This window comes from Dama dama, chromosome 24, assembly GCF_033118175.1.
Source record: "Dama dama isolate Ldn47 chromosome 24, ASM3311817v1, whole genome shotgun sequence".
NCBI classification, from domain to species: domain Eukaryota; kingdom Metazoa; phylum Chordata; class Mammalia; order Artiodactyla; family Cervidae; genus Dama; species Dama dama.
Genome location: NC_083704.1, coordinates 8,711,947 through 8,727,601, shown reverse-complemented (window position 1 = coordinate 8,727,601; position 15,655 = coordinate 8,711,947). Strand labels below are relative to the sequence as shown.

At 38.6% G+C, this 15,655-nt stretch overlaps 1 protein-coding gene across 3 annotated transcripts in view; it reads left to right on the top strand.

Moving 5' to 3' along the window:
* The window catches only part of AZI2 (5-azacytidine induced 2), a 33,178-nt gene extending 20,898 nt beyond the window's left edge, over positions 1–12,280 (top strand). For 2 of the 3 annotated variants that reach the window (XM_061127648.1, XM_061127649.1), the window contains exons 5-8: positions 604–752; positions 4,276–4,334; positions 9,272–9,390; positions 11,445–12,280. In XM_061127648.1, coding sequence (XP_060983631.1) covers positions 604–752; positions 4,276–4,334; positions 9,272–9,390; positions 11,445–11,857 — 740 coding nt within the window. In that variant the 3' untranslated portion in view covers positions 11,858–12,280. Of the gene's footprint in view, positions 1–603; positions 753–4,275; positions 4,335–9,271; positions 9,395–11,444 lie in introns of all 3 variants that reach the window. The other variant, XM_061127650.1, reaches the window with a different exon arrangement.
* Positions 12,281–15,655: the final 3,375 nt, after the last annotated feature.

Below are 15,655 nucleotides of genomic sequence, written 5' to 3'. Positions count from 1 at the left end.
ATGGCAGGTGAGTGGGCCTTTTTCTATGGACAGAGTCTAAGGAACTAAGTCCTGAGTTCCTTGATAAGGGTAAGGGTTCCTTATTAAGGGTATCCCTTAATACAGATAAGGGTTAGTCTGTATCCAGTGTTGTTGCATTTGTACAGTGGAATGTTTATGAATGAAATTGTTCAGAAGTCATGTTGTAGGCCTGATGGTCAAACTTTATCCTTTCCAGAAGGACTGGATGGAATGATTAGCTGAGTGAGCCTCAGCTTACTCATTTCATTTCATTCTGAATCACTGTCTTAACCTTCACATATATATGTGATTAATCTGTCATTTCAGCATATGCTTGATAATGTGCTATATATTTTAAAGTTTCAGGCTGACAAATTTGCTGTTTAAACAGAAAATCAGGAATGGGGTGATGAATACATTCTATTGTATTATATAAAATAAGATTGCTAATATCTTAGCATAGGCACTTGAAAGTACTTACTATCTTTCAAAAACTTACTGACTGTAGATGTTTTATATTGGTTTTTCTTTTACCTCCATTTTACTAACTGCAACCCATGTAGAAGTCAGAAATAACAATTTTAATGTCCATCCTTTTTGTAGTGATAAGAAATTTAAATCCTCCTTCATCAAACTGGGAGGTGGAAAAGTTAAGCTGCGACCTGAAGATCCATGGTTTGGAACAAGAACTGGAACTGATGAGGAAAGAATGTAGAGATCTCAAAGTAGAGCTGCAGAAAGCCAAACAAACGGTACTGCCGAATCACTGAATTGAGAAATCCAGCGGGCTGTGTGCATCCTATGTAGGATTTATAACTAGGTGTTAGATCACAGAGTCAACATAAATTGTAACTACTTAGAGAATTATATTCTGTGAAAATTCACCTTTATCTTCCCCTTTAATCATTTTTGCTAAAATTTGGTAACTGTATACTTTTATCATAATTCCAGAATTACATCCTTTTCTTGTTTAAAAGCTAATTTTTTAAAAACCTTATTAGTTAATTAAAGTTGTTCTTTCAGCTTCCTTTCCTTCAATCTCCTTAAATCATTTTTTTCTCTGTAAAGTTTAAAGAAAACTCAAGTTTTAAGTTTTCCATTTTATTTAACTTAATAATTTGATTAATTTAGACATAAAAGACACTTGATTTTTAGAATTATTAAAACAAAACTTTTGAGCATCCACTAATTCTCAGAAGCACTTTTGGAGCAACTTTAGTTCTCAGCAGATAGCTGAGAATTCAAGAATTAGGGGCAGGCAGGGAAAGCAAAACAGAAAACCCTGCTGAGCTGAGAAGGTGTGTTTAACCTGAAGTCATCCCCTGAAACAGAAGTTGCCTCGCAGATCATTCAGAGTTTGTCTGCTATTACAGCGACCACTGATAAAGGGGAAATACCCACTGTAAAAATTACTCTCAACTCCTGTTAGAACCAAAAGAATTTTTTTTCCTACTTGACATCTGAAATTGGTTTTCCTAGCTTTGCACCTGTGACCACATACACAATTCCTTCAGCAGCTCTGGCATCTTGTCCCACAAGCCCAGTCGCTACTTTTTTAAAAAAGATGTGCTTGGAAGGAAAGATCAGCACCGTGAAGCTCTGAATTACAATTGTCAGCATATACATTCTACTTGAGATAATTCAGTAGCTTTAATAAATAATGGATATCTCCTTATCAAGTAGAAAGCAGTACCGTAGAGTCATAAAAACTTGGTTCTTAATTGTTGTATTGCTTATTAATTGTGACATTAGCAAAGTCATTTAACTGTTGTAACTTGACACTAGCTACTTTTTATGAAACTTAAGTTAGGTAGTATGTGAAGCAGCATGGTGCCTAGCACATAGTTTATTCAGTAAGTAAATGTGTTTCAAAAAAATGTAGTCAGGTTAATCCAGAAAAGCAGAACTTCAGGAGATCTATCTGTGTAAGGGGTGTGTCTGTGTACCTGTGTTACACAGTTAAGTTCTTACTATTTAATGTTTTCCAGTAGGTGGCGCTAGGGGATTAAATTTGCTTTTAGGTTAATTCATCTTTCACAAATCACAGAAGGACTTTTAAAGATAGAAGAAACGTTAGAAATCACTTGTCTTACTGCTGATGAAATTGAATCTCAGAGACTAAGAAACTTTAAGAGTTGAAGGTGAGATAACGGAGGAATTTTTATTTGTTGAGAAAGGAATTTAAGATGTTGTCCTTCCTTCATAAGAATGGCTAGGGGAAGGGAAGCTTAAACATTAAAAAATGTTCACAGCCAAAGATGAACCGGGGAAAGATGGAGTGGAAATTTATCAAGGGTTCCAAGTTTAAATCTTGATATCGTGGGATGTGTACATTCAGTCATTTCAAAGGTGTTGCTGTCAGAGTCCTCTCGGAACGTGGGAGTCAAAGAGCAAGCCAAGGAGAGAAAATTATGTTCATATGAATAATCTTACTTAAATCTTCTGCAGCCATACTTAAAAATATTTTTAAGATGGTACTTCCTGTGAAACATTAACATCTGTGAAGTATGAAATAACATCCTACATGGAAAGAATAGTGGGGCTTTGGTGGGCTTACTTTTTTTAAAGTACTTTGTGAGCTCAGTAGATAGTGTTTGATATTAATGAGGTCAGGGTTTCAGGGTCAGTTCCACTATGGGCCTTTTTTACTTTTTCTATCCTCCAGTTTTCAAGCCATTTGTATTAAGAACAGTGGGACCTTTGAGAAAAAGACACTAGGACCAAAGCGTAGGGAACCCTGGTCGTATGGAGTTGGTATAGATGTCGGTGGCGGCTGGTACAAGCCCCGTTAGAGAGTCACTGTTTGCTGTGTGGATTGGAGGTTCTGAACAGTCCTGAAGTATAGGAACCTGGAGCAGTGTTTCCCGGGATTTTGTAGCTCTGAGCCCATTTATGCGAAGCTTCAAACATCGGATGGCAGGAGTTGAGAAACAGATCCATCACTGCTTTTAGAACATGGCAGCTAATAACTGGCCAGGACAGGGTCTTTGCATGTTAGAGACAGTTCCTTTGTGCTTTTTGTTACTTTGCATTAGACTTTTCCGAATTGTTAGGTGATAGCTGGAGAAATACTTTACCAACCCAAACTTCTTGGTGTTTGGTTTTTTTTTAATTGGTTTTAAAAAACAAGGTTTCCATTATGCATATATGTATAAGAGTCAGACACAACTTGGCAACTGAACAACAAGTATACTGTAATTTATACTGTATTAAAAATGTGTATTTTTAATTAATTATACAGAGAAACTAAAAGAGACTTGATCTGATTCATTTCCTGTGAGGAAAGGAAAAGGTCCAAGATTATGTCCTTTATTCATGGTCAGACTTCCTCTGACTCAGGGACCAGTTCTGTTTCCCCTTTCCATAGGGCTCCTTGAGATGCAGCTAAATCATTCGCAGTATTTAGTTGTTGTTTTCTGAACAGTCAGATCCAAAGACACTTTAACTTCTATAGTACATTTTGATGATTTACATTCCCAGATTTAGAGGACTCATGAATTCCTTTTGTGCTTTTTAGTGTTCCACTTTAAAAAATACCATTAAATGATACACAAAATGGTAAAATGAAGTTTTGTTCTCTTTGTTTATACTGGCCACTTCTGCTAATAGAATGGGTGTCTGTGCTAGTCATTTTTATTTGTTCTAGACCTCGAATTGCAATGCATTGCAAATAGCGTGTCATAGAATTATCTTAAATGTATTAAATTCACTTTTAGATACAGTTTACAGGTTCTTTTTGTCATCTGTAACCTGAATTACTAAAACTTGAAAGTATATAAGGACTCTATATAAAATCCTTTCCCTATCATTTTCTTATGGAAAGAGGACATTTATGCTGTTCTTTTAAACAGTAGCCTGTTAAACTTGAGTACTTTTTTTGTAATAATACCGAAAGTGAAATACCAACAAACTTCCATTTTCAGATGGAATTCACTCAGCTATACCTTGAAGAAACAGCAATTTGATAAATGTTACCATTTTTTGAGTATAGATTTCAGGTTAGTGTCTTCAGAAATATATTTTGTACAACTTAAAGTTCTTTTATGTGAAAGCAAGTGTATTTTTTTTTTAAAGAAAATTAAAGCATTAATGACTTAGAAATGGTTTAGAAATATCTGGCACAGATTTAGAGTTACTTTATTAACATTGAATATAAGACCTACTATGTTACAGGTGTTTGCTGTAAAAGCTGAAGCATGTGTAGAGTAGGAAAGTACTGAGAATAAATAGAAGGTAATGATTATACCTTTTAAACTGTTTTTTAAACAATGACAGGCTCCATCTCAGGAAGACAATCTGAACTGCAGAGATCTGCAAAGACTGAGCATTTCAAGGTAAGAACATTCTTCAGCATTCAGAAATAACACCTTGTTCTGTCGACCACTGTGTTAGGTACTTTTATGATTTAACCTGAAAAACAGATCAACACTGTTGGAGTACTGCATGAAATCTCTGATCACTGTGTATTTATAAAAATATTTAACTGTTCCTTAACAATGGGCTTGAACTTAACCAGTAGAAAGGTGCATATTATCATGATGCCTTAGATAAAATTTTGAACATTCAGTACTGTTTGAGATAGAATATTAGGGAGCTAGCTGTGTAGAAGTATTCTGTAATAAATTCTGAGTTTTACATGAAGATTATGCATTTCCATATGTGGCAGTATCACTTTGTTTTAGGGCCAGACTTGGACAGCCTTAGTCTTTATTGGACAGCCTTAGTCTTTAATGTGACATGACTTTTAAGAGAGCCGTCTTCTTGGAATAAGACTACAGGTAGCTGTCAGGGTGTATGTATGTTACTTTAGCCCTTTGTTTCTTAAGCACATATATCATTTTAATTTCGGTAACATAAGTGCATTGTTTTATCTGATGATTTTTTTGTGCTGTGTTAGCATCCCCTCTTTTCATGGACACTTCCACCCAATGAAACACACACATTTGACTTCATTGTTGGATCGTTTGGCTTCCAAAATTTACTGAATGATCCCATACCTATTCCTCCTGTCAAAAACTCAATGGAGAGAAACGCTCAGTTGGGAAAACAGCTGAATGAAAACCCGTGCAGCCCCTTTTCAGATGCAGGGCCGCCCCTCTGCAGGTATGGGGGGCCGGCAGTAAGTATGTAGGCGTCATAGGCCAGCATCTGCTCATCCCTGCCATGCCTCCACTTGATGCCTTCCACCTTTACCTACACTCACAGTAAGGAAATGTTTCCTTTTTAAAACATGCACCTAGTACACTGTCCTTGTGAATTCTTTTTCAAAGATGTCTTCTGTGTCAAACTTAACCATTTTTCCTGTCAACCTAGGTTTCCCTTTATTAATTTATTGTATTTGTCATTTTTATAAGCTTCCTTAAACCATTTTTTGGAAAGAGGCGTGTTAGAGTAGGTCAAATAAAAGGGCTTATGTAAATAGTTTCTTAGAAGTACATGGGATAGAATAGGCTCTGTATCCATTCATGGGCAGTGTTACATAACTGGGGTCACTTCTTTTGAGAAGAACGGGAAAAGCTGCCCCCCACCCACCACAAAGATGAGTGTATGAAGGCAGCATAGCACTGACAAGACAGAAGGCTCTCTGCAGGCTTTGGAAGAGGGAGGCAGCCCCAGGAGGCGAGTCTGACTTCTGAGGCTGTAGAACTCTCTAATTGTGGCTTCAAAGAACTATTCTGAGTTTTCTAAAGCTCAGTAGTAATTCAGGGGATATCAACTGAGAGAAACAGATTTTAGAATTAAGTTCAGTCCAAGAGTTTTTATATGTTAAAGAACTGTATGATTAAAGCGAGTCCTAACGGCTCCCCATGCTCAGGCATATTTGTGTTTTTTTGCAAGTCCATAGCAGTGTGGATTGCGGAACTGACCACTTTTTCGTCTTCCGGTTAAGCAAGTAGAAAATTAATAACCAGATTTGTGACTTAACTTTGGTAAACAATATCATGCATAAAATTTTATGTAGTCTCATTCCTAACTGTGTTTTATCTTGTTTTTTTCCTTCATTTATCATTTGTACCTATGTCCAGGTTATAGTCCAGTTTTATTAATCTTTGCCAGTTACATCATCCACTTTTAAATGGAATAATTCAGATGATAAATTAAGCCTACTATATTAGAGAAGTACATGGCTTGTTTCCATAAAACCATTAGCTACCAGTTTACGTATTTTTAAGGATTATTTTCCAGTTGTTTGGAAAACTTTTTTTGGAACACCTGTGGTTTTTTTTGCATTTCCTCCATCATGTTGGCAGGTGAACGAGGTGATACAGCATTGTTCTGAGTGAACCTTTGGATTACTGGGGGCCTTTTTATGGTCCTCGTCTGTACAGCATCATTCAACGATAATTGCCCTACCTGTCAGAAGCTTGGCCACTGCCCTGCCAGTGTGCTGGCTAGAGCTACCTGTAGGTTATTGCCCTCAATTCTTAAGCCAGATCTAGGTGTGGGGTCACTTCAAATGCACATTCTTGATTTCCAAAATAGGGGCTATGTTGGTGTTTTTCACACTGTGCTATGTTGCCTTAATGATGGTGAAATTTTGTGAGTTAAGCGTTTTAAAAATAAGGAATAAAACAGAATAGAGCGTACGGGAGTGTGGGTTGCAGGGTGCAGTGACTGCCTGCTGTGCCTTACAACTAAAAATATTTGAAAGAAGCTTGTTTGAGGAAATCACGGTCGTCAAAACACACTTCAAGTCCTGAGCTCTTGGCGTAGACTGTCCCGTACTTTCATTTTAATTCCTCTGGGGAGTGTGATAGCTTAGAAAATTTTCAAAAGCTAAAGAAAAATAGGACTGAAGTAAAAAGATTTTTCTTGTACAAGGCACATTCATTTCAGTATTAGAGAGTTGAATGGACAGTGTCAGTTAAGAAAATTGAGCTTTTACAGTTCTTACCATGTAAGCTGGACGCCTGCCCCCGCTTGAGATGTGGATAAGGCAGGCTTCACCATGGTGTGGAATTATATACTGGGACCAAGAAGGTTGTGTTGGCAGTCAGTGTGATGAAGCTGAGGATGGTGTGGAAAATGTGACCCTAAAAAGGTGGCCGTCACGGGACTGGATCACTTAGAGGCCCTTTGCACAGCAGCTTGTCGGAGTCGGGAAGTCCTCCTGCCCCCCGCTTCCTTGTGCCCAGCGGGAGAGCCCCCAGGCCGCCAGGCTGGGGTGAGGGCGGGTGAGCTGCCTGTCTGGCACGTGGGACCTGCCCAACCACCAACCACCTTACCCTCAGGTCGCACCTGCTTTGTTATTTACTCTTCTTGTTCAGGATACTCTGGTGTTCCATCTCACTGTTCGGGTTGTTTTTATGAGTTCTTTATAGACAACTCTATCATTGCGATTCTTGCAACACACTTTGAAGACTTTAGTATTAACTGTAAAGAGTAACTGCCATTACTTTGCTGTCCACAAGAGGGAGAGCTTACACTTAGTAATAATTAGATTTTTATATCTGTAGTTTTCAACTCAGGTGACATTCAAGGCAGAAGAAAAAGATTAGTAGATGTATGCTAAACTTGGTGACCTAGTTTCAAGTTTAACCCAATTTATAAGCAGTCTTTACTAAATTGAATTGGAAAATGTACTAGAGCTGCCCTAACAGCTCTGTTACTTTTGTTTCTCTTTTACTTTATTCAAGTAGCTATGTTGAATGATGAGGTGTTTGGTACTCCAGTATCCACACATTGTCTTGAGTACTGTATTTGCTTTTCTCCAAGTCAGGTACTGATTCACCATTGCAAGTCAGTAATAAATGCTGTTTTTAAGCTGTATGATTCATGTCATGACGGCATGTATCAGCACATGTACGGTGTTTGCACACACTTAGCTGCTGTGTGACGTGAGTAGCTGGTGCCCAGCATTGCAGCCGGGCACCCACGACTCTTCACACTTAAGGCAGTGCCTGCGTGAGACACGCAGAGTGGCACACAGCTCAGCGCTGACTGCCGAAGCAGGGGCGGTTCGCTGATTCTTGTGATTCTGTCACACCTGTCAAAAACCTGCAAAAATACCTGTGTCTTTTAATAGACTAGTGGTTAACAAATGATGTTTACAACAGATTAAAACAAGTAGATTATTCTCAAAAGCAATGTAAAGTTTATTCTCCCGCTTCTATTGAAAGAATTATAGTCTGAATGGAATGGGAATGTTTTGACCAAAAAGGTATGTAGCCTTACATAATTAAAATAACTCTTTTTTATTATATCTGTTGTTTTCATAGCTAGGATATTAAATTTAGATATCAAGAGTATTATTCTTGAAGTTTGCTCAAAGGTTTTTGTTTATAGCTAGACAAAAATTGAACCTGAAGTGACATGTTTGATTTGATTACTAAAATCACACAAATATTTTTAAGAGACAATAGTGCTTGTTTGAACAATATGAGATCAGTAGTTCTCACAGTTAATATTTTATGTATTCTTGTGCAGCAAAGCAAGAATATGCATTGAGGATTTCAGTTTATTTAGTTGGCAGCTAAGAACCTAAAAAAAATCATGACTATCCAAGTAAGAATGCTTGGTGGAAGATGAAACTCAATAAAATTAGATTTAAAATAACTGATTTATGACTTGGCACGTGACTGAAGAAGATACTCTCAGTTACGGGAATGAGGGGCTTTGTGAAGTCCTTGTTGTTGTGACCCTCTGCAGCTCCTTCTCTCTGACCAGGAAGTCGGCAGCCCTTCATGTCTTGTGCCATCACGTCACGTTGGTTTAGAGCCAGCAGTCTGAGACAGCCCAGTCAGACATGAGAGAAGGGAATGCATGAAACCTCGATTTTATTTTAATGTGGGCTTGGGTATACACAGCAATTGGTAACAGCATTCACAACATCAAAACAATAAATAAAAGATAAATATATTAATAAATTTAAAATCTGTACATGAATGAACATCACTGAATTCTTGATCAGACTTGCAAGTGAAGAACAGTCCTTACTATTAAAGAAATTAACACCACTGTACCTTGTAGGCTATCATAAAATCTGAATACTGAAAATTATGAAACTCGGTTAAAAATACTTTTTATATTACCATTCTGTTAACACAGTTCAGTTAATTGATAAAAATTAGGTCATTATTATTGTGAATAAGATTTTTTCATTTGTTATATAATGCTGTAATATTTCAACTAATATTTAATGGGGAAGTTTTATTTTGTTATTCAAAACTAATTTGAGCAGAAATGCAGGTAAGTTCATGTCTATGTTAAAGTGTTTCCCTTCTGTCCATATAGAACAACAACCATTAAAAAATAAAACCCTGTATTTCAGTGACAACATGCAAAGTGCATACTGGGAACTGAAGAGAGAAATGTCTAACTTGCATCTGGTGACTCAAGTACAAGCCGAGCTACTGAGAAAGCTGAAAACCCCAACTGCAATCAAGAAAGGCAAGTCAGTGTTTGCCGGAAATCCCTGATTCCAGCCAGACTGCCCGAAGAGCAGCTCTCAATCGTATCTTATCGAAATCTTATCAAATGAGTCTGAGAAGCCCAAGTATGTGTAGTCTGTGCACAGCCACCCATTCTCTGCTCTGGCTTCAGCCTCGTACCGGTCAGCTTCACACATAAAGGTGTTGCTGATGTGTGTTTCTTCAGTACTGTATTCTTTTCCCCTTGTGGCTTTTTTCTCAGCCAAGTGTTGCTTATGTGTTCAAGGCTGAGGTGTTAAGTTTGCTCTAGTTGACCTTTTACCACAGCTCCTTCATATATTTAAAAAAAACAAAAAAAAAGACAGCAAGACACCAAAAGCTATTTTCATTCCAGTGCTTCAGAATACACCAAAGAACTAGCTCTTTACACTGTTTTCAGAAAGATAACTCTAATTGGTTATTTGGTTATTTCCATTTTTGTAAACTTAATTTTTCTCTCCATAAAAGATAGTTTCAAATGGAGACTAGATGCTATTCATTTAGCCTTTCTAACCAAACAAAAATTTTCATTGCTTTTTCATATTTAACTGCTTAGCTGACTAAATCTTTTGAGTTTTGTGTTAACTAGTAGTGAGTACTTTGCCAAAGCTACGTTTTATACCTCAGAGAAGAATCAGTGCATCTGTGCCTCTCATTACATAATAGTTGTACTTCTGTGACATTGTGTACTGTAAATTTGAATGTCCTAAACTTTAAAGGCATGAGAGTAACTTTTTATTTTTTAAAAAATCATTAATTTAAAATTATTATTTGCACCTCAGATTGTTCCTAAAGAGGGCACAAGAGAATTATTTTATAAATCCTTCTCCGGACTGTTCACTGTGGGGACAGTGGGACACAGCGGGACAGAAAAGAAATTGAGAATTCCTTTCCTTTTCTAAAGTTAGTTACTTACGGATCAGCAAAATAATAAGGTGCTTTGGCAGGCCCCAACTTAATTTATGATTCATTCTGTTTCCAGATTTTCCAGCAGCCAGGGTTACATAGGAGACAACTTTAAGTTGATGGTAGAAGTAGCACTTCTCTTGAGAGAGTCTCACAGAGTAATTTTTCAGTGAGTTTTCCTGTAACTCTTCTAAGTAGAACTTCCAAATAGTAATAAAGAAGGGCTGTCTCCTCGTTTGGAAACGGCTCACTGTCGTGTCCCTTCTGAGCTGAACTGTTAAGTTTCTAGCACGTTTCCAACAACAGTGCCAGGCCCGGGGCCGCCACTCTCCACCACGGAACTCCGTGTTCTGCAGAGTGGGCCGAGGTGAGCTGAAGTCGCCTTTCCTCCAGAGCCACGTGGCACCACAGTCCAGAAGCTGAGCTCTGTCACCTCCCGTGAGAAAGGGCAGCAGTGAGCTCACCGTGTTACGTGGTTCGGTTTCTTTCTTCTTTAAAACTGGAGTCAGGCATTGACTGCACGTGGTGTCTCTCGGGCTCAGGGTGAGAGCTTTACTTCCCCGGGCAGGAGAAGGCAGAGGGAGCAGGCCCTCGCTGCCCCTGTGCTGTGTGTGGTCTGCATTCTAAGCCATGACATGTTACTAAATACATTTTTTTTTCCCTTTTTTTTAACTCGAACTATATTGTGACCATAGCAGAATTTACATTTACCATTTACAAGAAAAAAGATTATTTTATAGCTTTTAAACTATTATATTCATTAATGCCTTTATATATATATATATAAACTTCATTTAGGTCTCAACAATTCACAATATAATCATTCCTGGAAAAATTTACTTTTGGACCACCTTCCAGCTTTTTAAAATAGTAATATTTTCAACTTCACTGTGATACGGGCAGGGCAAGATTACAGTGTCCATTTTGCAGATGAGAGATCAGCTATTTACCAAGAGGTAAATTTGAACTGAGAGCATCTATCATCCCTCAAGTCCCAGGGCCACAGTGATTGCACTGACTTGGCAATGTCCATTTCCAGTTCTAGAATCAACCAGATTAACCAGATGTTTACTATTTTATGATTGTAACTGCTAGACAGCTGATGCTTAGCCTGTGTTTTCTTTTCAGCTTGCACCCCAGCAGGATGCATGGAAGACCTGGGTAAAGACAGCACAAAACTGCACTTGTCGAATTTTACTGCAACTTACAAAAGACATGCCCCCCTCTCACCAAATGGCAAAACTCTCTGCCATGCCACGCCTTCCCCCTTACAAGGAGACGCAAAGGTTTTATCAGAGAAGGCGGCTCTCCAGTCGTGGACAGATCACGAGCGATCCATTCCTCATGATGGCACAAACTTTCAGGACAACAACTCTTACAGCAGAAATTCCCTGGAAGATAATTCCTGGGTATTCCCAAGCCCTCCTAAATCAAGTGAGACGACATTTGGGGAAATGAAAAGTAAACCTTTGCCTTTACCCAACCTGCCACCACTGCATTACTTGGATCAACATAATCAAAACTGCCATTATAAACATTAATTCTGAAGAGATTCATGGTGTTCTCATCAGTGGTTTTCTGGGAAAATCATTAGCAAACAAAGCAGATTTTGATTAAACTTTTGGAGAGTTTTTCAGTATTTACATTTGCACATAATGTACCATATTATCTAGTTGATTTTTCAGTATGGAAGAACACTCTCCAGCTCCGTATTCTGGCTAATAATCAAATATGTGTTAGTACTTAATAAATTAATAAACTTATGGTATTTGAAAATCACAATTCTACCTTTGATAATTGTAAGTTTCTGCCTCTACCATTGAGAATGGAACTGAAAGTTTTCAGACATGGTTTTACAAAGTGTATGAAATGCCTAACATAAAAATAAAAAAGGAAACCATTGTATCAGAGAAGAGTCATATTAAGTTGAATAAAGGAGTAAGTGGAAATGTGAATAGATTACATTCCTGCTGACCTTTTAATGTGTACAGATAAGAAAACTGTTAGAGTGGAACAATAGTATCTAGTTTACTCCATCTATATGTGTTATTGTGTCTGAAAGGATAAGATTAAAATAATTTTTTAATCACAATATTGATAAAATTTGAAGCTGCCGTCTGGATTTTAAGACTTGAAATTACCTCATTGCAGCCAACTCTGTCCTGGTATTAATACATCCCTCAATTCTTAACTGAAAAAAATGATGAAATAGTTGAAAAGCTGTATGTGGTATAAATTCAACTTGGTCACGTACATTATCCAGGTAGAAGTGGGAACAGCATCACAAAGGCTTCTGTCTGATCATCATACAGTGAAAACGCCATGGGGTATATAACTGTAAGGTCCTTTGCTCCAAAGGGTCTACACCTGCTATTAACATAGAGCAGCTTATTCATCGGTTAGACTTTATTTTGAAGTGTTAATGATTTACTTATTGAGAAAGTGGTTTTTAACTAATGAGGAATTTAAATTCTAGAAACCCAGTTCTGTGCTGTGTTGATGTTATGATGGCACGTCCCTGGTGATGAGGGCAGAAGGGGGTGACAAGAGGATGAGCAGGTTGATAAGACAACCTCACCGACTCGGTGGACGCGAGTCTGAGCAAAGTCCCCTGTGGGAAGACGGACGTGGCTGCAGTTCACAGGGTCATGAGGAGTTGGACATGACTTAGCGGCTGAACCGCCAGCCCCACCCAGGCGGCTCGGTGGTCAAGAATCCACCTGCCCACACAGGCAGGATCCACAGGAGACGGGGGTTCGATCCCTAATGCTAAGGATGACTTCATCTGGAAATTCCTCTGTATTTCAGGGTGACAGTATTAAGAATATTAGTAATAACTGTCTCAGTTCCTACATCTTTTGCCTGAGATAAAGCATTTGATGTTAGAAGGTTTTTATCCTTTTTGACAGTTTCAAACACCTTGGACTTAAAAAGAATATTTCAGATCTCTTATACATTAACTGAATAGCATCGATATGTAAACAGTGTTCACCATTCACCAGATATTTCTATTATCTTCCTCACTTATTCAGGCTTGTCTGTGATTAATGGAGTTGGTGTCAGATGCTGGAATTTATTCTGACCAATGAACACAGCTGACTCAGGGGAGTATGATTTCCTGCCAAGTAATAGAACAAAACCCAATATGCATAAAACAAATACGAGGCTTCAGCTGAGGGAAGCAACTACCTGTGTAATAACAAAGCAGCAAAAACTCTTTCTCATGTGGCTGCGTAGGCTGTGCATTGTATATAATCTCAGGGTAGCTTATTGGTTTGCCTTTTTCAAAAACAAGATTGGAAATTTTTCTTAAAATGAGTCATATGACATAATGGCTTGATTAATGTTTTGAACAATGCCAAGACATTGTTTACTTAAGCTATTTTTGTTTGAAGTGGATGTGAAATACTGTCCTTGCCTAAATATTTCAGGGCCAGGTGCTAATTATTAGTTAACAAGACATCTTGTTAAATCAACTTTCGAAGAGACAGTGCTTTTGCATCTGAACACTAAGGTAGCTATTAAACAGGTATGCTAGAAAATCAGTGGTTGATTTTCCTGACAGTTCAAAGTGCTAAACAAATGATGTAAAACTGTAGGAAACATTAACCCCCCAACATTTCCCCAAATGTACCCTTTATGATCATTTCTGTTAATGGTAAGATTCAAAGAGAAATGAGAGAATGGCCCATCTGTAGCTTATTTGAAATGGAAAATTTTGTTGACTTATGTCCCACTAGCTGGAACTGACTCCAAAGCAGTGGTCCCCAATATTTTTGGCACCAGGGACTGGTTTCATAGAAGCCAATTTTTCCATGAACAGGGTTGGGGGACAGTCAGGATGATTCAAGTGCATCACGTTTATTGTGCATTTTATTTATTTATGCTATTACATCAGCTCCACCTCAGACCATCAGGCATTAGATCCCAGAGGTTGGGGACCCCTGCTCCAAAAGACTCACTTGGGAATTTCTTTCATCTCCAGGTGTTTTTCTTCTTCCCATTTTTAAAGTCTAATTTGTTAACAATATCATTTGTTTTATGTCTTGGTTTTTTCGGCCTCGAAGCATATTGGATCCCAGCTCCTGCACTGGAAGGCAGTCTTAACCTCTGCACCACCAGGGAAGTCCTTAGTCTCCGGGTTTTTATAAGGATAACCCAGTTGAGCACTTCCATAACTCAAGAGTGAAAAGAACACTGATAACCAAAAAAAGGCTCTTGATCCCCTCATTACCTAAAACAGAAGTTACATCTTCTCTAAAAGGAAACTGAAGTTCTGCTAGAAAGGAACCTAATTTGTAAGTAAGCAAAGCAGGAATGTGACTCCCTGCAAACCAAGAACCGGAGCAGAGGGGGAGAGTTCAGACCTCAACCACTGAAGGACTGAGTCCTGGGGAACCGAGCAGAGGCGTAGTCTGCAGAAGGCAGCTCGCACAGGGCAGAAGACGCGGCCTGCGGCTGCACAAGCCAAGGCGGGGGGCCAGCGGGAGGCGCCAGTGGACGGGAGCGGGTTTCCCACCGGGAACGTGTTTACACTCTGTAAGCTATTCTGTCCAGTAGCTGCGAGGAAGTGACATCTGCACAGATGAACTGTCCACCTAAGAATGAAGCTGGACCCTCTGATTCTAATTAAAATTACGAAATAGCCACAGGTTGTGTGTAGCTTTTCAAAGTATTTTCCCCTTTCTCATTTAAGTCAGCAGACTGCACAACAGCAAAAGGGCCCCAGGGGAGCGTGGGCTTGCTTACCCCACACTGGGCTGTCTGCTGCCGCGGTCTCCCGCCTTTTGATCTGTACACAAGTGCTGCAATACCTACCCGTGTGGGTGAGCTCCTCTCTTTCTGAGGTCCCCAAAATACTTGAGAGACTCCTGTACCTTACCTGATAAAGGTGCTGGTGCGGGGCACCGAAGAGTTTACAATTTCTAGAGGGACCAGGTAGAAAAGGAAAATGTCTCAATTCTACTTAACAAAAGTGGAATTTACCAAGTTGCTGTAAGTCATAATTAGCTTGAGGGAAAAAGTTTCCTTATATCCGGAAAATACAGATTATAAACCAGATATTTTAGCCAAAAACCAAAAAGATTATAATCTTGTCTATCAGTTCATTCTGTTTCATAGGACTGGGGCCTAAGTTAAATCTTGTCCTAGTAGGCAGGAATTTCTATTTATGATTTTAATAAAAACATCTATTTCTACTTCACTGACTATGCCAAAGCCTTTGACTGTGGGGATCACAATAAACTGGAAAATTCTGAAAGAGATAGGAATACCAGATCACCTGACCCACCTCTTGAGAAACCTGTGTGCAGGTCAGGAAGCAACAGTTAGAACTGGAC